The 26,205-nt window shown below is 43.3% G+C and overlaps 1 protein-coding gene across 9 annotated transcripts in view; it reads right to left on the bottom strand.

Moving 5' to 3' along the window:
• The window catches only part of lmnl3 (lamin L3), a 40,030-nt gene extending 16,766 nt beyond the window's left edge, over nucleotides 1-23,264 (bottom strand). For 3 of the 9 annotated variants that reach the window (XR_013805651.1, XM_079666785.1, XM_079666786.1), the window contains exons 1-7: nucleotides 22,181-23,263; nucleotides 21,299-21,455; nucleotides 17,587-17,712; nucleotides 17,296-17,466; nucleotides 17,078-17,203; nucleotides 14,090-14,310; nucleotides 13,648-13,843 (exon numbers count right to left, since the gene is read on the bottom strand). Coding sequence is in view for 6 of the 9 variants with exons in the window: in XM_079666785.1 (XP_079522911.1) it covers nucleotides 13,648-13,843; nucleotides 14,090-14,310; nucleotides 17,078-17,203; nucleotides 17,296-17,466; nucleotides 17,587-17,712; nucleotides 21,299-21,455; nucleotides 22,181-22,581 (1,398 nt within the window). In the remaining 3 variants the exon portion in view is untranslated. Of the gene's footprint in view, nucleotides 1-13,647; nucleotides 13,844-14,089; nucleotides 14,311-17,077; nucleotides 17,204-17,295; nucleotides 17,467-17,586; nucleotides 17,713-21,298; nucleotides 21,456-22,180 lie in introns of all 9 variants that reach the window. The other 6 variants (XR_013805649.1, XR_013805650.1, XM_079666782.1 and 3 more) reach the window with 4 other exon arrangements.
• Between the last annotated feature and the right edge of the window lie 2,941 nt (nucleotides 23,265-26,205).

Genomic DNA, 26,205 nt, shown 5'->3' with positions numbered 1-26,205 from the left:
AAGTCAACTGAGGGACATTTATTGTACACTGAACATCAACAGGTATTGTGCGACTGACGAGGAATTCCGATTCTACACCCGATTTCCGTCAGAGAAAGTGTTTTGGTAGTTTTGGGAATCCGTCGCCCCCTCAGCTTTCAGATTAGTGTATTGGAGCAGAGCCCAAAGGACAAGTGATGCCATGGCACTAGAGAAACCGAGCCCTAACAGGAGGCTAGCACTTGCGGATGAACTCTTTCTCTACTGCTGTCAAGTTGCCGTTGGCATGAAAGAGAAAGTGATTGCTGACATATTTGGCATCAGTACCACTACAGTGAGCAGAGTGATAATTACATGGACCAATTATCTATACATTGTTTTGGGGTCAGTGGCAATTTGGATGACAAGGGAACGGGTGCAAGCAACAATGCCACAAAAATGTATTAGTTACTGTCCAAATGTGCGAGTGATTCTAGACTGCACAGAGATCAGATTTGAGGCATCATCATCACTCACCCTCTAGTCTGAAACATTCTCCACCCACAAGAACACCAACACCTCCAAAAGGTCTGATTAGCATTGCCCCGTGTGGTGTAATTACCTTTATTTCAAACCTGTTCACTAGTTCAATATCAGACAGATAAATTAAACGGCAGTCAGGGATCCTCCGCCTACTTGAGCCTGGAGATGCGTGCATGGCTAAAAAAGGCTTTGTCATTGACCAGATGCTGTCTGAAGTTGGGACAACCCTCGTAATCCCCTCATTCAAAAGAGGCAAAAGGTTCAGCAGAGAGGACACTGATTATTAATAGACATGCCCCCCTTAGAAAATTCAGAGTCAAGAATAGGAACACTCCATGGTTTACTAGAGAACTATCTGATCTAATTCATGATCGAAATGAGCAATGGTCTTTAGCTAGAAAGTCTAACACTAGTGATGACTGGCTTCTTTTTCGTGTCCTCAGAAATAAATGTTCAGCCCTTATTAAAAAAGCTAAAGCTGATTACTATCTGAGCTTAACCACTGATTGTTTTAATGACCATTCTAAGTTCTGGAAAACAATTAAATAACTTCAGAACAAGAAGGTTTGTAGTTTCCCACAAAAACTGAAGGTCAGTGATTCTTTTATTTCAGATTCAGATGGTATGTCTAATGCTTTCAATGCTCACTTCAAAAAGGCTGGTCACATTTTTGATGAGCAAAGTCATGACTCTAAATGGTCGTACTCACAGCCCTAGTCAAGAGATGAGCTCCCCTGTTTTTGATTTAGCTTCTTTCTCGGTCTCTGAAGTCTTAGTGTTTGCACTCAATTGATCCTAAAATGTCTGCCGGGCCTGACGGCCTCGACCCGTTCTTTTTAAAAATTGCAGCTCAGATTATAGCACAACCAGTAACTGATATTTTTAATCTCTCCCTGTCCACTCACACACTGCCAGCTCTGTGGAAGCAAGCTCTGGTATCGCCCCTCTTGAAAACTGGTGATCCCACTGAGTTAAATAATTATCGTCCTATCTCAAATCTTTCTGTGTTATCAAAGATTCTTGAGTCCCTAGTTTCTACTCAGCTAAAGCTTTTTTTAAATTCACACAACATCCTTAACCCTATGCAATCTGGATTCCGATCAAAGCACAGTACTGTGACTGCCAGTCTGAAAGTCTTAGACGATATCAAGGCTGCTTTGGATAACAAATCTGTTTGTGTTGCATTGTTTATTGACCTAGCCAAAGCATTTGATACTGTAGATCACCACATTATGTCTAATGTTATGTTTCAGAGTTATCTAACCGACCGTACTCAATGCGTCAGGTTGGGTAGCACTGTTTCTGACCCTGTCACCTTTGAGAAGGGAGTTCCACAGGGCTCTATTTTGGGGCCTTTGCTCTTTTTATTATATGTAAACAATATTTGTAATCAGATGCCATTTTCTACCTATCATATGTATGCTGATGACACTATTGTATATTCATGTGCTCCTTCTCTGGATATGGCCGTTTCCAATTTAAAATCAGATTGTATCACGCAACAGCATGCACTTCTTGATTCCAAACTGCTTTTGAACAGTAAGAAAACCAAAGCAATGCTTTTTGCTCCCAAGTCAGCGTCCTCTTGCCTCTCCATTGACACCCTTGATGTTGAGTTTGTTGATACCTACAAATATCTTGGCTTTTGGTTGGACAGTAATCTGAACTTCAAACACCATATCGAAGTTCTAACAAAGAAATTGAAATTCACTCTTGGCTTCCTTTACAGAATTAAATGTTGTTTTTCAACTTCTTCCCGTAAAAGGTTGGTCTCTGGCTTATTCCTGTCCCAGCTGGACTATGGTGATACCATTTATAGATTTGTCTGTCCTACTGTCTTGGCCAAACTTGACCCACTTTACCATGCTGCACTGCGTTATATATCAAATGCACCCTATAGGACTCATCATTGCACACTGTATAGCCTAACTGGATGGTCCTCACTCACTATGCATAGGATGCAGCATTGGTTTTTATTAATGTATAAAGCAATTTTAGGAAAGCTTCCACTCTACATATGTGCCAGATTTGCTCCAGTTTGTGACTTTTACAACCTCAGATCCAGTGCCTGGATACGGTTCCAGGTTCCTGCTGTGCGGACTGAGGCTGGAAAAAGGAGTCTCTTTTATTATGGTCCTTGGTCTTGGAATGACCTTCAATCACGCCTCAAACTGACGGCACTTGTCTCTATAGCATGTTTTAAATTGAAGTTGTCAGAAGTCCTTACCACCAGCTGCTCTTGCAGTAAATGTAGTGACTGCTTTTTTCGTCTTTTGTTTTCTTAATTATGTTCTCTGTATTTTATATGTTTGTGTTATGTGTTATGTGTAACGTTGCTGCCTTCTTGGCCAGGTCAGCATTGTAAATGAGATTTTATCTCAATGCTTTTTATCTGGTTAAATAAAGGTTAAATACAAATAAAATTTTTAAAAAACAGAGCATTGCCGACCAAGGATCTTGGCGGAGAGGGCCATCAGAAGGGTAAAGGAATATCACATCTGGGACACAACCTTTCCTTTGACCCTTTCATGCTCTGTCAATCAGCTATGGGCAACTTGTTGCTTAAAGGTCACATGTCATGGCCATATCCACTGATCATAATTCCATTGTTGAGGTATACTAAAATAGAAAAATACTTTGCAATTTTCCAAACTCACATTGGTTTCGCATACAGCATCACTGTAAAGTATGTGTATTCAGCAGTATTCACTTTCTCCACTAAACGGCTCGCTGCAGCTCCCCCCCCCCCTCCGTGATTTCCTTGTTTAGCGATACACAGCCAAACACAGCCAAACTCAACCTGAACACACACAAAGTCACAGCCGAAATAAAAACAATAAGTGTGGCTTGATATTGAGTAAGAAAAAGGTTTATAGGTTGATAAACGCTGTGAGAATGGGTCTGCAGAGAGAATTTTGCGCGATCCCAACTGTCTGTTATCAGCCTGCAGCAGGGAGCAGAAATCAGCAGGGCTGCCTGCACTGAGTGTGTGTGTGTGTGGATTGGTCAATTTGGACCAATCAGCGGGGGCTTAACGTAACGGCTCCGCGGATTGGCCCATTTAGTTCCGGGTACGTGCTTTCGTAAGCACGTACCCGGAAGAATCAAATGGATGATGACGTCATGATGACGATTCACCAACGAGGCGTTTTGGGGAGGTATTTTCTGTTTTAGAGTTTTACTCGCTACAGAGTGTACTTTGAGGGTTTTGACTCTGCACACCGTTTACATGCAGAAAAACCTTCATAACACATAAGGGGACGGGTAATAACTGGAAAAGCATGACATGTGACCTTTAATGTCTAACTGTCAAGGCCCTTTAGATGTGAAGGGTGATTTCCCAGTGTGAAACCATCCATCCATCTTCTCCCGCTTACCGGGGTCGGGTCGCGGAGGTAACAGTTCCAGCAGAGAGCCCCAAACTTTCTTTTCCCTGGCCACATCAACCAGCTTTGACTGGCGGATTCCAAGGCGCTCCCGGGCCAACGAAGAGATATAATCCCTCCACCTGGCCCTAGGTCTACCCCTCAGTCTCCTCCCAGCTGGACGTGCCTGGAACACCTCCCTAGGGAGGCGCCCAGGTGGCATCCTTACTATGTGCCCGAACCACCTGAACTGGCTCCTTTCGACGCGAAGGAGGGGCGGTTCAACTCCGAGTCCCTCCCGGATGACTGAACTTCTCACCTTATCCCTAAGGGAGACACCAGCCACCCTGCGGAGAAAACCCATCTCGGCCGCTTGTATCCGCGATCTCGTTCTTTCGGTCATGACCCATCCTTCATGACCATAGGTGAGGGTAGGAACGAAAATGGCCAGGAAGACAGAGAGCTTTGCCTTCTGGCTCAGCTCCCTTTTCGTCACAACGGTGCGGTAAAGCGACTGCAGTACCGCTCCCGCTGCTCCGATCCTCAAGCCCATCTCACGCTCCATTTTTCCCCCACTCGAGAACAAGACCCCGAGATACTTGAACTCCTTCACTTGGGGAAAGGCCTCATTCCCTACTTGGAGTGGACAGTCCATCGGTTTCCTGCTGAGAACAATGGCCTCACATTTGGAGGTTCTGATCCTCATCCCAGCCGCTTCACACTCTGTTGCGAACCGATCCAGTGAGTGCTGAAGGTCGCAGACCGATGAAGTCACTGTTCGAACCGCTGCCGTCCGGCAGACGGTTCAGGTCAATAAAGTCACACACCAACAGACTGAAGAACAGCTTCTTTCCCAGAGCTGTGGCCTCCATCACTCCCATCCCTGCCCAACCACAAAACTCACTATAACTTTGAACTTTGAACATGCACACACACAAACACACTACCTTCCATCAAAGACTGTAGCCAAAAATGCCATATGTTATCTATTTATTTGTATATTTATTAAGTATCAAACTGATATTTTTTAGTAACTATTTATATTTAGACATTGTAGCTTTTCTTTATTAAATAATCTTTAAAAATGTATTTGTAACATTCTGATAAAGTGCATTTAAGTGATGACCCTGATTATTGCAACTATCTCTGCTTTTATGGATGTGTTGTTGTTTATGTACTGCAGTGAGAGATGCCAACTGAATTTCGTTGCACTGATGTGTGATGACAATAAAGATATTCTATTCTATTCTATTAGAACTAGGGATCGACCGATATGGTTTTTTCAAGGCCAATACCGATACCGATTATTAGTAATCAAGGAGACCGATAACCGATATTTGGAACCGATATACATTTGCAGTAAAATCTGAAAATCTTGGTGTCAAAATGTAGAATAACACAAACTCCAACACAACTCAACACAACTTCTTTGAAATGCATTCAAGCATATATTATGTTTAATTACATTTTAAACATCTTACAACTGGTTTCTTCTCTGTGTCCTTTTCTTTAGTGCAGCCATCTCCAATGAGTTAGAGAGAGACAAGAAGTGGGGCTGCAGGCTGACATGCTTAACTAACAATAATGCTTAATTTATTATATCAAAAACAATGCCTGTCTATCTAAAATAAAATCCCGATAAGCTGCTAGCAACTGCAAAACACTAGTGCTAGCTAATGTTTTGCAAACTATTAAAAGTGAGGCTATTACAGTAGACCTAACGTTAGTCTAGTAGCTTCACTTCTAATATTTTGCTAAACATTTGGTAGATACATGTTGGCTAGCTAATGAGCTTCACATATCAACCTGAAAAACGGCAAGGCTCAACTCGGCCCTGATACCTGGCCGATTATCGGTCGACTCCTAATTATAACCACATCATCTGCAAAAAGCAGTGGTGCAATCCTTAGTCCACCAAACTTCAGACCCCCTCCTCCACGACTACGCCTCGAGATCTTATCCATGTATATTACAAACAGGATCGGTGACAAAGCGCAGCCCTGGTGGAGGCCAACCCTCACCGGAAATGGGTCCGATTTACAGCCGAGGACCCGGACACAGCTCTTGTTTTGGGAGTACAGAGATTGGATGGCCCTGAGTAGAGACCCCCTCACCCCATACTCCTGCAGCACCTCCCACATTAACTCCCTGGGAACCAGGGCATACGCCTTCTCCAAATCTACTAAACACATGTAGACCGGATAAGCGTACTCCCAGGCCCCCTCCAGGATCCTTGCGAGAGTAAAAAGCTGATCCGTCGTTCCACGACCAGGACGGAATCCGCATTGTTCCTCCTCAATCTGAGGTCTGACAATCGTCCTGAACCTCCTTTCGAGTACCTTAGAGCAGTGGTTCTCAACTGGTGGGTCGCGAAAGAAGGTGTGAGTGAAAAAAATATTTGGGAAAAAAATATATATATTTTGGAAAAAAGTCAAACTTTTTTTGAAGGCCGGGATTTATAATGCTGCGCGCGCAGTCACCGTTTGCTGCGTCCTGGGTAGAAAGCGTCTTGGGCGTTGTCACGTGACAATGCCCAATGTCATGATAACGGGCCCTCCGTGCATCTTACCTCGTAGCTCAGCGTATTGGAAAGAGCAAAAAGCCCCACACCATTGCAGAGGACCTTATTTTACCTGCCGCCGTCGACATGGTCAGAGACGTTGATGAGACGTTGATGAGACGTGTCAACCATGACAGTCCCTCAACACCCAGAGCCTTCAGCATTTCTGGGCGAATCTCATCCACCCGCAGGGCTTTGCCACTGTGGAGTTGTTTGACCACCTCAGTGACCTCCCCCCGTGAGATTGGTGTTGATCCCCTGTCTGGCATACTCCAGCTCTGCCTGTACCATAGAGGGCGGAGTTGTCGGGTTTAGGAACGGAGTTCCTCAAAGTGTTCCTTCCAACGCCCTAACGGCCCCTACACACGGCGGCGTGCGTTGCCGCTTCAACGCTTCTGCCCATTTACTTTGAATGGGGTGACGTCACGATTCGCCGAAATGCATTGTGGGAGCAAAGCGTAGCTTTTCTCGCGGTGCTCGCTGCAAAAGTAGAGCAATGTTCTACTTTTGACGCCTCGACGGAGGCGTCAGCCAATCAAATCCTGTTTATGCAAATCTGCCAGTACAAGCGCTAGCCAATCAAACCGCGTGTATGCTGGGAGAGCCATACCGCAGTTCATTTCCTCATATGCCAAAAAATGGAGGAGAAAATAATCGTAGCGGTAGGGAATCACCCAGTGCTTTATGATCAGTCCCTGTTCACCTACCGGGATACAAACCGGAGGAGCCAGGCATGGAGGGAGGTGGCAGAGAAAGTGGGTGAAACTGGTAGGTTTTCGCCTGTTTGGGGAGTTCATATCCAGTGTACTTCGTTTGACAGCTAGCAGGCATAGACATTATTTAGCCAGCATGGAATGTTGCGTAAAATAGCACCATATACATTAATGTCATAAATGTTCATCATATAAAGTGTGAGATGAAAAACCTTTTATGCAATTGACAGGAGAGATACATGTGATTGGTTGTTGGTCGCGTTGCTCGCGTAAATTCCCCAAGCTCAAGACACGCCCACCGCCAAGCGGCAACGCACGCCGCCGTGTGTAGGGGCCGTAACACTCCATCAGTTGAGGTCAACAGCATCCCATCCTTACTGTACACAGCTTGGATGGTTCCCTGCTTCACCCTCCTGAGGTGTCGGACAGTTTTCCAGAACAACTTTGGTGCCGCCCGAAAGTTCTTTTCCATGTCTTCTCCGAACTTCTCCCACACCCGCTGCTTTGCCTGGGCCACTTGGGTCTCCTCCAGACATTCCCAGTTCTCCCGCACTACACGTTTGGGCTTACCAGGTCTGTCCAGAGGCTTCCCCCGCCACTCGACCCAACCACCAGATGCTGATCAGTTGACCGCTCTGCCCACTCTTTACCCGAGTGTCCAAAACATACGGCCTCAAGTCTGATGATATGATAACGAAATCAATCATGGACCTTCTGACTAGGGTGCTCTTGTACCACGTGTACTTATGAGCATCCTTATGTTCGAACATGGTGTTTGTTATGGCCAATCCATGACTAGCACAGAAGTCCAGTGACAAACCACCACTCCAGTTCAGATCAGGGGGGGCGTTCCTCCCAATCACGCCCCTCCAAGTGTCTCCATCATCAGGGCACACAAACCTCTCAACCACCGTAAGGTGCTGGTTCTTCAGAGAGGCCAGTGTGAAATATTGAATGAAAATAAAAAGGAGTCCGTTTTTTCAATGTTCAATAATGATTTAGTTTTGTTTACATTTCTGTGTTTAAACATGAGAGCACATTTTACTGTAGTTAAAAATACGTTATATCTAAAGTTTCAAGGCTTTTATGTTCTTGTGTGCATAGCTACAGTGTAGTTATGACAATCAAAATCTTAGGTCAAAGGCTCCTCCAACAGTGCAACACAATAAACAGATAAAATAGTACAAGTAAATAAAATAAAAAATAGAAACAGAATATGATAGAAACTGTGCAGAATAGTCTATATACAGTAATTGGAATATTGATATAATATATGTGACCCGCTCTAACGAAATCAGTCGGAAGTCGCAACGGCTCATTTCAAAATAAACGTGGATTTGCGTAAAAAAAAAAATTCGGGGTTCGGGTGTTTTGTTTGATTTTAAACAAACAAAGTCTTGGCTTTCAGAATATTAAACTTTTATTTCCAAAATCACACGATCAATACATTTTTGAAGCTTGTAAAGGGAAGATGAAAGGCACCTCTCGATCGCAATCTGCTCTTCTGCAGCGCCGCCCCCCCCCTCCCTCCGGCTGAAATTATGAATGTAAGCGTATAGTAATCATAGATAACATGGCAGGGTCCGTTACAGTTTGTTTTCATCTGATTTCAATTAAACAAAGTCTTGGCTTTCAGAATATTAAACTTGTTTCGGCAAATTTCAGATGATAAATACAGCTTTGAAGCTTGTAACGGCATAATTAGAAGCGGCGAACGGAGTAACTTAACGTCACAGCAGGCATAACAGCAGCCGGTGTTTCTCGTGAGTGTTTTCCCCGGGAAACAAACACAATACACACAAATGCAAAATTACACCAACACACACACGTATACACACACACTCGCAAGCTTCCCCCATACCAGTAATCCAAACGAAAATATCTTCCCTCCTTAGTATTCTGATCATTTGCTAATAATCAATCAGATCGATGGATTCCAGAGAAGAGAAAACTTTGAAGGCCTTTTTCTCAAAATGATGACTCGGTGGCAGTCATTATATAATGTGACATATTTTGCTTAATATTTGGAGTACAAAAACAATCCTGATATCATTAGAAAGCTAGGAATATCCTCTTCCCAACAGTGTATACAACTCAAAATGTGTCTTCGGGTCAATGCGACTGATTTCGATAGAGCAGGTCACATATGTGAGTTGCAAACAGATGAATGTTATGCATGTTCTTTCAAAAGTTCAGGTGTTAAAGATTCTTATGGCCTGTGGGATGAAACTGTCCCTGAGTCTGGTAGTTTTAGTCTTGATGCTGCGGTACCACATACCAGACGGCAGCAGACAGAACAGTTTGTGGCTGGGGTGATGGGTCGGTTGCAAGGTTTTGCAACCAATAATTCCACATCTCCGGTGTGGGAATATTTTGGATTCAAGCCAAATCAACGAGGCGAACCTACGGACTTGAATGAGCCGGTATGTCGCATTTATTTAAAAAAGGTAGCAACAAAAGCTGCCAATACGACCAACCTAAAACTGCACCTGAAACAAAACCACCCCATTCCGTTTTCCCAGATGGGAGCAAACACGGCAGCCGGAGATGGAGAGCCTCCACCTTCCCGACAGTTTGCAATCGATGCATTTGCCCAACAATGCAAACATGTTGGTGTGCCTTGCTCTAAATCTTTGAAATACAGATTTGGATATGGCCTGTTGAGGCATCTGGGTCTTTGTATGGACAGTGGACTGTACACTTGACTGTTGTTTTAAGGAGGTTTTTTTTGCTTGTGAGACAATGTGTGCTCATATTTATTTATATATATATATACACATACGATGACGGTCAGAAAACAGCAAACATCAGCAAACAGCAAACATCAGCAAACTTCACGATGGTGTTGGAGCTGTGTGTGGCCACGCAGTCGTGAGTGAACAGGGAGTAGAGGAGAGGGCTGAGCACGCAGCCTTGGGGGGCTCCGGTGTTGAGGATCAGGGTGGAGGATGTGATGTTTCCCACCTGCACTGCCTGGGGTCTGCCTGTCAGGAAGTTCAGGATCCAATCACAGAGGGCGCTGTTGAGCCCGAGGTCTCTGAGCTTGATGACCACCTTGGAGGGCGCAATGGTAGGCCTGTCGCGATAAGCAATTAATTGACTTATCGTATGATATATAAAAATGAACTCGATAACTTTTCTGACCTCGATAAATTGCCAGCCAGGCGCGCTGTTGCTGCCAGCCACTCTACCGGCCAGGCGTTCTGTGGCTGCCGGCCAGGCACGCCGTGAGGGGCGGGGCTCACACACAGCCAAGTCAGGACACTCCGCGTGCAACAGTGTAGCAGCCAAATGAATAATATAGAGACAAGCAGGAGACAACGTGTGACTTACTCGAGGGGAATTTGAAGCTAAATGGAATTGTTTGCAAAACCTAATTCCACATCTCCGGTGTGGGAATATTTTGGATTTAAGCCAAATCAACGAGGCGAGCCTGCAGACTGAGCCGGTATGTCGCATTTGTTTTAAAAAGGTAAAACTGCACCTGAAAGACAACCACCCCATTCCGTTTTCGAAATATATATATATATATATATATATATATATTTTTATTTTTTTTTTATTTTGTAAGTTTATTCTCACATACAGTGGGGAAAAAAGTATTTAGTCAGCCACCAATTGTGCAAGTTCTCCCACTTAAAAAGATGAGAGAAGCCTGTAATGTTCATCCTAGGTATACCTCAACTATGAGAGACAAAATGAGAAGAAAGAAATCCAGAAAATCACATTGTCTGATTTTTAAAGAATTTATTTGCAAATTATGGTGGAAAATAAGTATTTGGTCAATAACAAAAGTTCATCTCAATACTTTGTTATACTGTATACCCTTTATTGGCAATGACAGAGGTCAAACGTTTTCTGTAAGTTTTCACAAGGTTTTCACACACTGTTGCTGGTATTTTGGCCCATTCCTCCATGCAGATCTCCTCTAGAGCAGTGATGTTTTGGGGCTGTCGCTGGGCAACACGGACTTTCAACTCCCTCCAAAGATTTTCTATGGGGTTGAGATCTGGAGACTGGCTAGGCCACTCCAGGACCTTGAAATGCTTCTTACGAAGCCACTCCTTCGTTGCCCGGGTGGTGTGTTTGGGATCATTGTCATGCTGAAAGACCCAGCCACGTTTCATCTTCAATGCCCTTGCTGATGGAAGGAGGTTGTCACTCAAAATCTCACGATACATGGCCCCATTCATTCTTTCCTTTACACGGATCAGTCGTCATGGTCCCTTTGCAGAAAAACAGCCCCAAAGCATGATGTTTCCACCCCCATGTTTCACAGTAGGTACGGTGTTCTTTCTGATCCAAACACGTCTAGTTGAGTTTTTACCAAAAAGTTATATTTTTGTTTCATCTGACCATATGAATTTCTCCCAATCCTCTTCTGGATCATCTAAATGCTCTCTAGCAAACTTCAGACGGGCCTGGACATGTACTGGCTTAAGCAGGGGGACACGTCTGGCACTGCAGGATTTGAGTCCCTGGCGGCGTAGTGTGTTACTGATGGTAGCCTTTGTTACTTTGGTCCCAGCTCTCTGCAGGTCATTGACTAGGTCCCCCCGTGTGGTTCTGGGATTTTTGCTCACTTTTCTTGTGATCATTTTGACCCCATGGGGTGAGATCTTGCGTGGAGCCCCAGATCGAGGGAGATTATCAGTGGTCTCGTATGTCTTCCATTTTCTAATAATTGCTCCCACAGTTGATTTCTTCACATCAAGCTGCTTAGCTATTGCAGATTCAGTCTTCCCAGCCTGGTGCAGGTCTACAATTTTGTTTCTGGTGTCATTTGACAGCTATTTGGTCTTGGCCATAGTGGAGTTTGGAGTGTGACTGTTTGAGGTTGTGGACAGGTGTCTTTTATACTGATAACGAGTTCAAACAGGTGCCATTAATACAGTTAACAAGTGGAGGACAGAGGAGGCTCTTAAAGAAGAAGTTACAGGTCTGTGAAAGCCAGAAATGTTGTTTTTTTGTAGGTGACCAAATACTTATTTTACACCATAATTTGCAAATAAATTCTTTAAAAATCAGACGATGTGATTTTCTGGATTTGTTTCTTCTCATTTTGTCTCTCATAGTTGAGGTATACCTAGGATAACAATTACAGGCCTCTCTCATCTTTTTAAGCGGGAGAACTTGCACAATTGGTGGCTGACTAAATACTTTTTTTGCACCACTGTATGTGTTCCTCTGGTCCAGGTGGGAGAGGGCAGTGTGGATGGTAAGAAGGGCTGAACGATTAATCGATTTTAAATCGAAATCACGATTTTAAATGATGCCATTATCAAATCGCAAAGCCTGCGACCTTTTTTTTCTTTTCTTGTGTGTCAGTCATCCACACCAATCAGAAGTGCTGTGCTCTACATGTACCAGCCATTGTTAACCAATCAGAAGTGGCCCATGATAGAAGGTGACAGATTGATCCAATCACCTGCCAAGTGCCTGCCCTTTCCAGATGGCTTCCAATGGAGCTTTCCGAGATGGTTTGGTGAAACAAACCATCTGAGTCAGGTTAGTAATGCTCCATCACATGTTTCTATTACAGGGTGAATCTTAAACTGAAGCTTGACTTTAAAGCAACCCAACAGAAGTTTCATGTAAGTTTAGTTCTTTCAATCATAGCTCGGGCTGCGGGGATGCTAGAGACCGGAGCACGTTGATACGACCTTCCTAGCCGGAGATATGGCCGCATTTTACAATAAACTTCCGTTGGGTCGCTTAAAAACAAATATCGCAAATCGAATCGCTGTCAGATATATCGCTGTCGAATATCTGTCAGAAAAATCGCAATTAGATTATTTCCCCAAATCGTGCAGCCCTAATGATGAAGGCTATGGCGTCGTCTGTGGACCTGTTAGCACTGTAGGCAAACTGCAGGGGGTCCAGGGAGGGAGGAGGTGATGAATGTTTTGACTAACGCAGCGTCCACACGGCAGCGTGCGTTGAAGCTTGCCGGCGGGCATGTCTGAAGCCAACAACCAATCACATGAATCTCCCGCCCCGGACATACAAGCATGCGGTCTGATTGGCTAGACTCGAGCTTGTACTGGCATATGATTTGATTGGCTGACGCTTCCGTCAAAGCTTGAAAAGTTTAACTTTTCTCAACTTTTGAAGCGAGCAACGGAGGCAAAGCGCTGCAACGGAACCACAATGCAGTTCGGCAAAGCATGACGTCACCCCATTCAAAGTGAATAGGAAGCTGCGTTGAAGCTTCAACGCACGCCGCCGTGTTGACGGGCCGTAACCGCTCAAAGTACTTCATGACAGGAACGATGGTGGAGTGTTTGAAGCATGTGGGGACTACAGACTGCAGCAGGGACCTGTTGAAGATGTCTGTGAACACCTCTGCCAGCTTAACTCCACACACCCTGAGAACACGACCAGGGATGCCAATGGAAAATAGGTATTTGTGTCTTGAAGCAACGGGTGTGTGGAACATTTGAGCTAAGAATTCATGCTAAAAAGTGGGAATAAAGTTCCCCACTGTCCAGTGGCATTACAGCCTTACCGTCTCAGAGTTGTTCTTTAGTCTGATATATTTCCCGTCCATGTCGACTCCGGCCACGCTCACAGAGCCGTGCTGTGTTGCATGGCTGCCCGAGGCTCCCTCGTGTTTCCGCTTCTTCCCTCTAAGCTGCCGGCTTAGAGGGAGGGGTGTCCGAGGGATGGCTGAATGCTGGGAGGGGCTGGGGGTCAGCTGCAGTCTGCGAAGAAAATCGGATTTATTTGGATTAAAAGAAACCAAGTCACATTTAATCCATGTAGCCTAATATCATAAAGTACAAATATGCCGTCATTAATAAATGAAAAAAGTCCTTGCAGCTGCAACATTAAGTTATTTCAACATCAACAGGCGCTGCCATGACCCCTGAGCCGGACTGGGAGCAGAGCAGCAGCCGGGCTCTGCTCCTGATGTATGACAGCAGATTGCACAAAGATGACATCCGTACCTCTGCTCCTCAGCTTCCAGCATTTTCCTGTAGGCATTGATCTCCATGTCCAGCGCAAGCTTCACATCCAGCAGGTTCTCGTAGTCTACCAGCTGGGTAAACATCTGGCTCCTGATGTTCAGCAGCTCCTGCTCCTTCTGACCCAGTCGCTGCTGCCACACCTCACGCTCCTTGTCCAGAGTCCTCTCCAGATCATGAAAGCTGCCCTCCAGCAACATTTTCTGAGAAAGGAAAAAGAATAAGACGACAAATGCTGGTAAGTGAGAATCAACAAAGCAAATCAAAGAGAATTTTCGGGTTATAGTCAAACAGGTTTTACACCACTGCCGTCGCCCCATACTTCAGCTGCCCTACTTGGATCATCTTCCAATACATTTTTACCTCAAGTTCAAACCTGAGGTTTAGTTAGACCCTCCAGAAAGACGCGGTCAAAAATCCTTGATTATGCGGGCTAAATTCCTTGATTATGCGATTTAACATGCAGGGTTTTTATGTGATTTTATGCGGTGAAATTGTGGGAAGTCGCGAAATATGCGGAAAGTTGCGAAATATGCTAAATATGCGGGGGAAAAGAATAAAAAAATGTTTTAATATTGGGCTGTCTTATTTATTCTCTCTCACACAAAACCTGCCACTAACGTTAAACCCCTTTACTATTCAATTAAACACATTCAATGTTTATTTATTGTAAAAGCAATTGGGCTATTTTAATCACACACACACACACACACACACACACACACACACACACACACACACACACACACACACACACACACACACACACACACACACACACACACACACACACACACACACACACACACACACACACACACACACACACACACACACACACACACACACACACAGACCCCACACACACACACCCCCCCCCCACACACACACACACACTTCTCCGCCTCATTCTGTTTTCATTTACTCGTTCGTTATCTGACCAGCTTCAATCTTGTAGGCTACTCACTTCGTTTCTTGTAGCCCTCGAAAGGGTTTTGGAGGTTGATGCCTCGGTGAACGTGAGTTGAATGGCTTTCTTGTCCGCAGCAGCAGAAAGCATTTTCGAATGTTTGAATGAATCAAAGTGGGTCGTCACCGTCGATTTTCTCTTATGCTCCAACACACAGTTGCACGGGGTGCAGAATAGTTTCCCCCCACTTTTTGCCCGGTCTTTAGTAGAAATGTTCATCGGTAAATGAGATGGATTAGATTTTTTACATCTTGGTGTTTTCTCTATCGTGTGAGCTCCACACGTTCACTCTATACAGTGTTGATCACTTTCTGTGATGCGCGAGCTGATGACGTCACGTCAAGACGAGTTAACTTTTTTTTCTTCTCAACTTTGTGTGGAAAAATGCGGGGATTATGCGGCCTTTTGATAAATATGCGGCCTTTTAAAGATCTGCGCCATTTTGCTGATTATGCGGTCAATTCTGCGATAGCAGAATCGCGTTTTTCTGGAGGGTCTATTTAGTGGCTGCACAGGTGAGACCTGAGCCTGGCGTTCTGGAAACAGATGTGTGTGTGTGTTCTGTAAACACAGGTGTGTGTGTGTGTTTACTGTAAACAGATGTGTGTGTTCTGTAAACAGATGTGTGTGTTCTGTAAACACACCTGTGTTCTGTAAACAGATGTGTGTGTGTTCTGTGTATGTTCTGTAAACAGACGTGTGTTCTGTAAACAGATGTGTGTGTTCTGTAAACAGATGTGTGTGTGTTCTGCGTGTGTTCTGTAAACAGACGTGTGTTCTGTAAACAGATGTGCGCGTTCTGTAAACAGATGTGTGTGTTCTGTAAACAGACGTGTGTGTTCTGTAAACAGACATGTGTGCTGTAAACAGATGTGTGTGTTCTGTAAACAGATGTGTATTCTGTAAACAGATGTGCGTGTTCTGTAAACAGACGTGTGTTCTGTAAACAGATGTGCGTGTTCTGTAAACAGATGTGTGTGTTCTGTAAACAGACGTGTGTGTTCTGTAAACAGACATGTGTGCTGTAAACAGATGTGTGTGTTCTGTAAACAGATGTGTGTTCTGTAAACAGACGTGTGTTCTGTAAACAGATGTGTGTTCTGTAAACAGATGTGTGTTCTGTAAACAGATGTGTGTGTGTTCTGTGTGTGTTCTGTAAACAGACGTGTGTTCTGTAAACAGATGTGCGTGTTCTGTAAACAGAAGTGTGTGTGTGTGTGTGTTCTATGTGTGTTCTGTAAACAGATGTGTGTGTTCTGTGCGTGTTCTGTAAACAGATGTGTGTGTGTTCTGTGCTTGTTCTGTAAACAGATGTGTGTGTGTTCTGTGTGTGTACTGTAAACAGATGTGCGTGTTATGTAAACAGATGTGTGTGTTCTGTAAACAGATGTGTGTGTGTGTTCTGTGTGTGTTCTGCAAACAGATGTGTGTGTGTTCTGTGCGTGTTCTGTAAACAGATGTGTGTGTGTTCTGTGTGTGTTCTGTAAACAGATGTGCATGTTCTGTAAACAGATGTGTGTGTTCTGTGTGTGTTCTGTAAACAGATGTGTGTGTGTTCTGTGTGTGTTCTGTAAACAGATGTGCGTGTTCTGTAAACAGATGTGTGTTTGTGTTCTGTGTGTGTTCTGTAAACAGATGTGTGTGTGTTCTGTGCGTGTTCTGTAAGCAGATGTGTGTGTGTGCTGTGTGTGTTCTGTAAACAGATGTGCGTGTTCTGTAAACAGATGTATGCGTGTTCTGTAAACAGATGTGTGTGTGTTCTGTGTGTGTTCTGTAAACAGATGTGTGTGTGTTCTGTGTGTGTTCTGTGAACAGATGTGCGTGTTCTGTAAACAGATGTGTGTGTGTTCTGTGTGTGTTCTGTAAACAGATGTGCGTGTTCTGTAAACAGATGTGTGTGTGTTCTGTTTGTGTTCTGTAAACAGATATGCGTGTTCTGTAAACAGATGTGTGTGTGTTCTGTGTGTGTTCTGTAAACAGAGGTGTGTGTTCTGACCCACGTCTCTCTGGACCTGCTGCAGCTGGGCACTGAGGGTCTCCACTCGGAGCCGGCAGCTTTCCAGCTCATCTTTAGTGGCTGACGCGGTGTTGTTCTTCTCCAATGCAGCCTGCTGGGCATTCTGCAGCTGTAGCACAGGACAGAATTCTATATCAGAATATATACTATATAAGTCATTAAGGAGCTCTGGAGACACATCATCCTAGCTTCTTTTTGAACCTTGGAAGTGAAGGTCCGGTGGAGCTCTTCTCTGTACTGCTGCAGCTGGGTCTCATGGTCCTGGCGGAGCTGCTGCATGTTGTCCGACAGTTTACCCTCAAACTCCCTCCGCCGGCCTGATTCCACCTCCACCAGACGACTCTCATGGCAGCTTCGGATCTCTAGGATCTCCTGCAAAACATCAACTTAACAACTGAGCTGATACAAAAAATAAAGATATTAAATCAGGAAAGACATGAATTGGTGGAATTTAATATTGCTAGCCTGCTTAGCAACAGGTGTTTTACTTACCAGCTCGGTGATGTTCCTCTGGAGCTCCAGCTGTTCTTTGAGTGTCTGCACCTGGTTTTCTAGGTCCACTCTCCACAGGATCTCAGAGCTCAGCTGGTTCTTTGTCTCTGACAGAACCCCCTCTACCTGGTGAAAGCCCCCACCCCCAACAAACACAGTTAGAACATTTGAAAATATTAGCCTGATCTCTGTTAAAGTCAACGCTTTTAAAAGGTGTGATGCACATTTGTTTCCCGCAGTACAGTGCTTGAATGCAGACATGTCAGAAGCATGGGTCATTCAAGTTTTAGAGGAAACAGCAGTGCTGCTGCTCGCCTGCCCCACCAGCACCCAAGATGACTATCCCCTGAGCCGTTATATTATCATCACTCCATTTTCTGTGTAAATCTGTGGAGTGATGAGGCCCGAGCCTAGATGCCAAACTATATGCTGCTTCTAATAAACATATGAAGAAACACGGGAGTTGTCTGACTGAACTTACAAAACTGACAATGAGTCTAAACCAACCAACAGTATCTTTATGGGAACAACCACCACCTCCAATATTTATAATGGAGGGATCATAGTTTACTATGTTAAGCAACTTAAGCTTTTCTTTTGAAAATCTGATGACATGTCAGTCTGTGCCGCAATTCTCACCCAAGGTTACAAAGCGTAATAAGACAATTGTTCAATCATAATTTTGATGATTTTAGTGAGGGAATATATATCCAACAGATTCTGATAAATGGGTACAGTGTTTCTCCTACCTTTGTCCTTTAACGCGCTGCACCCCGCCAACGGAGCCCTGCACCCCCCCTGAAGTTCAAGGTGTTTTCTTTGTTGTTTTTTTTATATACAGTGGGGCAAAAAGTATTTAGTCAGCCACCAATTGTGCAAGTTCTCCCACTTAAAAAGATTGAGAGAGGCCTGTAACTTTCATCCTAGGTATACCTCAACCATGAGAGACAAAATGAGAAAAAAAAAATCCAGAAAGTCACATTGTCTGATTTTTATAGACTTCATTTGCAAATTATGGTGGAAAATAAGTATTTGGTCAATAACAAAAGTTCATCTCAATACTTTGTTATATACTCTTTGTTGGCAATGACAGAGGTCAAACGTTTTCTGTAAGTCTTCACAAGGTTTTCACACACTGTTGCTGGTATTTTGGCCCATTCCTCCATGCAGATCTCCTCTAGAGCAGTGATGTTTTGGGGCTGTCGCTGGGCAACACGGACTTTCAACTCCCTCCAAAGATTTTCTATGGGGTTGAGATCTGGAGACTGGCTAGGCCACTCCAGGACCTTGAAATGCTTCTTACGAAGCCACTCCTTCGTTGCCCGGGCGGTGTGTTTGGGATCATTGTCATGCTGAAAGACCCAGCCACATTTCATTTTCAATGCCCTTGCTGATGGAAGGAGGTTGTTACTCAAAATCTCACGATACATGGCCCCATTCATTTCTTCCTTTACACGGATCAGTCGTCCTGGTTCCTTTGCAGAAAAACAGCCCCAAAGCATGATGTTTCCACCCCCATGTTTCACAGTAGGTATGGTGTTCTTTGGATGCAACTCAGCATTCTTTCTCCTCCATACACGTCTAGTTGAGTTTTTACCAAAAAGTTCTATTTTGGTTTCATCTGGCCATATGACATTCTCCCAATCCTCTTCTGGATCATCTAAATGCTCTCTAGCAAACTTCAGACGGGCCTGGACATGTACTGGCTTAAGCAGGGGGACACGTCTGGCACTGCAGGATTTGAGTCCCTGGCAGCGTAGTGTGTTACTGATGGTAGCCTTAGTTAATTTGGTCCCAGCTCTCTGCAGGTCATTGACTAGGTCCTCCCGTGTGGTTCTGGGATTTTTGCTCACCGTTCTTGTGATCATTTTGACCCCACGGGGTGAGATCTTGCGTGGAGCCCCAGATCGAGGGAGATTATCAGTGGTCTTGTATGTCTTCCATTTTCTAATAATTGCTCCCACAGTTGATTTCTTCACACCAAGCTGCTTACCTATTGCAGATTCAGTCTTCCCAGCCTGGTGCAGGTCTACAATTTTGTTTCTGGTGTCCTTTGACAGCTCTTTGGTCTTGGCCATAGTGGAGTTTGGAGTGTGATTGTTTGAGGTTGTGGACAGGTGTCTTTTATACTGATAACGAGTTCAAACAGGTTCCATCAATACAGTTAACGAGTGGAGGACAGAGGAGGCAATCTTGTTTGTTTGTAGGTGACCAAATACTTATTTTACCGAGGAATTTACCAATTCATTCATTAAAAATCCTACAATGTGATTTCCTGGATTCTTTCCCCCCATTCTGTCTCTCATAGTTGAAGTGTACCTAGGATGGAAATTACATGCCTTTCTCATCTTTTTAAGTGGGAGAACTTGCACAATTGGTGGCTGACTAAATACTTTTTAGCCCCACTGTATATATATAGCACCAAATTGCAACTGAAGTCAGTGTTTCCCCTATATACAAACAGTGGCGGCGCAGCGCCGCTGCTGAAATATGAGCGCCGCTGCTAGGGGGAGCCAGCCAGGTACCAAGAAAAAGAAAAAAAAGATTTTTTAAACTTTTTTTTTTTTCTTAAAATAATAATAAGTGGCGACCCTTTTTCATTTTTTATTGTTTGTTATGTGGATTTGTAGTATTTTTGTTACTGTATGTTCAATAAAGGTGTATTTTTGCTAAATCTTGAGATATTTTTCCCCGGACCCCCCTAGAGGATGTGATGTCCACCCCACAATTCAAACATGTTCATACAATACTGAATACATTTGAAGCCATTTTGACGTCTATTACGTATGTCAATAAGTTCCTGTTTTTGCAGTGTATTTGTCTTTTGTAGATATTTTTCATTTATTCTTTACATATAAAATGTCGCCTAAAATCTCACCTAGGGCAGCAAATTGTCTAGAACCGGCCCTGGTACTAGGCCTCAAGAGCCTTTCTTGTGCTGACACATAGAAAAAAAATTGGCGGGGCGCACTTCGCACGCGCACACACTAAAAAATTCCACGCGCTCCGCGCTCACATTGTGCTTGGCCCACATGCCTTAGCACCGCTGCTATGACTCCATCCTAGGGGAAACACTGGAAGTAATCTATATATGCTCACTTTTCACATTGAACATGTGCTCTTTTATTAAATGAACTAAACGCTTATGTTATTTATCCAATTTATGTGCATGTTTCAGTGTCTGACTTGTTTATTTTCTGCAGATTTGACTGGGATAACGACTGACTTTCATTTTAAGTTGTGAGTTTAGTGTGTATGACCTTAAGAAACACGGATGCATCAATCAATAACAATAATCCACAGCTCCTCTCTCTGCTCCAGAGATATACCACTATGTTTGTTTTTTTCTTGTGTTTTTGAAGTTGTTGTTTTTTTTAGACAGAGCCCAGCTAGCTATTTATTTTCTGATTTCGATCATTATGGAACGCTAGGATAAGCACATCCTGAATTATGCTCAGACATCTAGTATCATCCTTGTGGCATTTTATCATTTCGGATACCTTTTCTCCTTTGGAAAAATTAGCTGACCTATCAACATAATGTAACCTGGTCAGACAACAACATTTTCCAGAAAACAGACAAGCAGATTATTTTGATTATACTATGAGGAGTGGCCAAGAGTAAAAGCTTTTTTTTTTATTATTATTATTATTATCCTAGACATCATTACACCTGCAGTTAGCCCTGTACGTCAGTTAGCATCAGTTCCTACGTTTTCCAGCTGGCCCCGCAGGTCAGCAACGTCGTCGTGGAGTCTCCTTTTCTCAGACAGCAGATTCTTGTACTCTGCATCCTTGCAGCTTAAAGTTGCTTCAACTTTCCTCCACTGGGCCAACGCATTTGCCAGATCACTCTCTTTCTTCTGGTTCCTGAAGGTGGAGAACATGAGAACAAAGAAGGTTGATTACATTGGTCAACAGCAAGGAAGACATGAAACCCCCTTTAATTTATTGCCATGTACAAGACACTGCAATGACATGGCTGGAATCCCCCTTAAGGGGGCCCCATGCTAGTAGCGCGCTGTCTAAAGCTTCATAATTTCAGCTCGGTAACTTCAGTTCTGTGTGTGTATTGGACCATATAAACAAATGTGTTCAACAAAACGTACCTTGCAAATGTTTGTATAGCCTTAAAAGTATTGTACATCTGCTCTAATAGCAAAGTATACATTTCAAACCATATTCAGATTAAGGATCAATGATATAATCAAAATATAGTACCTGTGAATTTACTCCAGGTGGAACTAAATTCTGATTTAACACTTGATTGTATATTACACATCATTCATCCACATCTGTAAAGTAACTGAAGGTATTAAATACATGTAGTGGGGTAGAAGTACACCATTTACCTCTGAACTGTGGTGGGGGTAGAAGTATTAAGTAGCAAATAATGAAATACTCAAGTAAAGTACCTTACACCACTGCTTCCGAACCTTATTCTACAGAGGGACAGTCATGTAGAAATATGTTCATTTGTTTTCTACAGCTGCTTGCTTCCAACTCCAATCAGGACTGCATTACATCACTTCTGAGTGGAATCCTGAGCGGATACAGCTCCAGCACCTGCGTGCACCTACAGTCTCACGCTTTACCTGGCTTGGATCTTTCTGTAATCCTCGCAAAGATTTCCATAGTCGATCTGCAGACGGGCCCTCTCTCCGGCCAGGCCGTCCAGGGACTTCCGGACATCGGCCAGCTCCTCCTCGTACAGCCGCCGCACGATGCCCATCTCTCGGCTTTTCGACTCATCCTTTTCCTCCAGCTGGAACAGTATTGAAGACCTCTCACTCTCTAGCTCTTGGACCCGGTGGATGTAGTTGGCGAGGCGGTCGTTGAGGTGTCGCAGCTCCTCCTTCTCCTGGCCGCGCAGCAGACGGGTCGGGCTGGGGCTGGAGGCGGGCAGGCCGCGCTGCGTGCGCCCAGCACCGGCTGCAGCGGGGGAGGCAGCTGCAGCGGGGGTGGCAGCAGCAGGGGTCGAGGTGGCAGAGGCCATGATGCTGGAGGCTGGACAGTTCTGCAGTCAAAGTTGGACAACCAGCCGGACAGTTCAGCCTTACTGACACTATGGGCGGCCGAAAGGTAACGTGAACACTCAGTGATGCGATGATATTTAGAATGAATAAAAATCACATTGAAACGCTGCTGTAAAATGCATCAATAGCGGCAACACATGGAAACCTGCACATGTCCCCTTTTGTTAAATGAGCCTTCCCTGCGTTAACGTTGTTAAATTAATTATCATATATGACGAGATGACACAGAACAAGTGAAGAGTGCCAAGTCATCCTAACCTTTTCCGGTTTGGATTTTCAAAATAATACGGTATTGTATGAGGTACATTCTCATGAAGTATATCCGTGCTGTCGAATTTAGTGGTTTTTTTGTACTTGTTTTATGCGTGAAACATTAAATATTCTTCAATAAAATTACAGCAAACGAAATAAATTCCTTTCATAGGAAATGCCCTTTTCACTCAGGCCCAATCCCAAACCACTCCCTCGACCCTACCCCTCCGTGACGGAGTGAACTCCGTCTGTAGCCAGACTCGCAGCTCCACTGTGGGATTAGTTTTGTATCATAAAGATAAAGCAACACTTTCTCAGAATAAAGCAAAACTATGAGTTTGAAAGAAAACAAAACTGAGTCAAGCAAAATAAAATACATTTCAAAAATAAAACTATAAGTTGCAAACAAATCATTTGTCTAATCATGTAAACTATAAGTATTTTTTCTTTCTTTTAACATAGGTTTTTGTTTGCAGTTCTTGTTTCTTCTTTCTCAATGATCAGACTTTTGCTCTCGCTACAGCTTTCTCTTTTGCGCTCCCTCATTTTTTGTTTGAGATTCTGACACAAACCTCCCAGGTGGGCGGGACTTTCAGGGGTGCGTCCCCATTGGGTACTCAGTTTTTGAGTGACAGCCCAGTCCTCCAGCGATTGTACAGTGCAGGTGTGTGTGGTACACCTACACACTGTACCACAGACACCCCCCAGAAGAACCAGCATTTCAATTATTATAATACTACAAGTGAAAATAAGTATTGATCAAATTGTGTGTTGTTTGTGCTGTACTATGTCTGTTTCTTTATTGTGTTAACTGAGAATTAAAGCTGTGCTATGAAAGTTAGCTTTTGCTACCTTTAGATCCATAATAATGCAAGCTAAGTAGCCTAACAATTAGCTACATAGCTAGCAGTGAGTGAGCGTTGAGCGCACACACTCAAACTGACTCGTGTGCCTGACTCTACCAACAGGCTTTCATGATTCTGTTTAGATATGCAAGTTTAAGCCATGATAGCTTATTTTATTAACACGCTAATTTGATATGAAAATCAATGGAGGCTGAGTTAACTTTGTAAGAAAACCTACCTTCCATGACTGCCCCTGAGCTGTGTTTTATTTGTTAACTTCATATTTTTCATTTCCTAAAACATTTATTTTCCTCTCATATTAACAGTGTGGATCATTGAGACAGCGTGGTGTCCACAGGTCTTATCCCGTTTCCTCACTTCCTCTGAGGGGACAGCACGGAGGGGGGGGGGGGGGGGGGGTGCATGAATAAATAACTGCTCCAGCTTCATCCACACGTTGTTGTTATCACTGGCTCAGTGTCATTTCATTTGACCAACTGTCTTTTCATTTAATATATTTTATTATTATCCACCTTTTTGTTGTATGTCCTTTTATTTAAAACATTCTTTGAGACTTCTTTTTCTGGTTCAAATTTCAATAAATGTAATTTTTATTATCACTCTTTTGTCTTTATTCTACATGAAAATGTTAGAGATTCCATTCAAATCTGTTGATTATTCATATCTTCCTCAGGCTAGGAATAGTATGTTTAATTTGTAATGCTAAATGTATATCATTTTCTATCCATTGTGTATGAATGCTTCAGCTCTTCAGACCAACATAGTGAGATGTGAGCATGTTCCTAATTGTGTTGGTATGCAACCTAGGTCTGGTCTGTTTAATAAAGCAAATCTGCCCCTTTTATATTGTAGAATTTGTTAAATTAAAGCAGTCTTTAATTGTTTGTCCTAAACATAGCAATATATGCTTTTGAAAAATGTATTTGAAAAATAATAGTATACCATTTATATTGTGTATCACCTTTAGCTTGAAAATACATAGATGTGTTTTTTGTATCTATAAAATAAATAGACAGACAGACACTTTATCGATTCCAAATTGGGAATTATTTAACAGCAGCAGTGTTTTCAGGTATTAACATATTTAAAGTTGGAATAAAGTATAAACTACACAACACAAGTCGAATGCACAGCAATCCATAAGAGAAGTCCGATATGTTCATGAAAACTCCCCAGGAGACACCAACACAAACGTGGCCGAGTGGACTCCGGAGTTTGCTGCATGAGTTGCACTGTATGATCTGTGGTGTAGTGGGCTGTCACTCAAAAACAGAGTAGCCAATGGGGACACACCCCTGAAAGTCCCAACCAACTAGGACGTTTGTGTCAAAATCTCAAACAAAAAATGAGGGAGCGCAAAAGAGAAAGCTGCAGCGAGAGCAAAAGTCTGATCATTGAGAAAGAAGAACTGCAAACAAAAACCTATGTTAAAACAAAGAAAAAATACTTATAGTTTACATGATTACACAAATGATTTGTTTGCAACTTATAGTTTTATTTTTGAAATGTATTTTTTTTATTTTTTTTTATTTTAAACTTATAGTTTTCCTTTATTCTGAGAAAGTGTTGCTTTATCTTTATGATACAAAACTAATCCCATAGTCAACGAGGCTCCCTCCTGTCAGATGGAGGGAGTAAATACAGCAGCAAGCTTTGGGACAAACTCCCCTCTCTCCGGCAGAAACAGGAAATGCCGTAACTGTATAACTGTAATAACGGTTTCAAATCAGCATCTCTTTGACAAAAAATGTCAATTAATAACTAGAATAAAACTCCAAACATCTTTAATTGTGCTACTTTTTTGTAAAGCTCTTTTAGTTTTACACCTGATGTTTATAAGCTTCTTAGTTTTTGCAACAGTCTGTAAATATACACCACTTTATAATAAAATGCACACATTTACCTTTTTCTAGACTAAACACAGGTACGATACTAAGTTAAAACATGTGAGGTTATCATGAGGTTGTTAACATCGCAGTTTATCAGTGGATGTTTGCTGGAACTACTTGTTAACAGCTTGTTTCCTGACGGACACACACAGCGTTGAGATGGGTCAGGTAGAGACGCCTATGGTAGAGACCGGTCTCAAGTCAGCACCAATGCAGACTCGCTGTTGAGGGCTTGACAGCCCACTCCCCCTCCACACCGCTCCACACTAGTTGCTTTGGAACAGACCTTAATATGGCGGACCCTCCGCGTGCACGCGCAAACGGAGGGGTAGGGTGTAGGGGTAAGGTGTAGGGGCGGTTTGGGAATGGGCCTCAGTGTGTATCTCAGTGGTTCCCAAAATCGCAGGGGGGGCGCCAGACCTCAGATGATTTGAGGCCTAATATCATATTTAGAATAAAAAAAATGTAAATATAATTATTTTTTTACATTTAGTTTTTTTACATAATGTAACGCAATACATGATTGGCGCTAAAAGCCTTGTCTACATTACAATAAAATATAGAAATTAATTGATTA

This window comes from Notothenia rossii, assembly GCF_949606895.1.
Source record: "Notothenia rossii genome assembly, chromosome: 2".
Lineage (NCBI taxonomy): Eukaryota > Metazoa > Chordata > Actinopteri > Perciformes > Nototheniidae > Notothenia > Notothenia rossii.
This window is presented reverse-complemented; position numbering and strand designations above follow the sequence as displayed.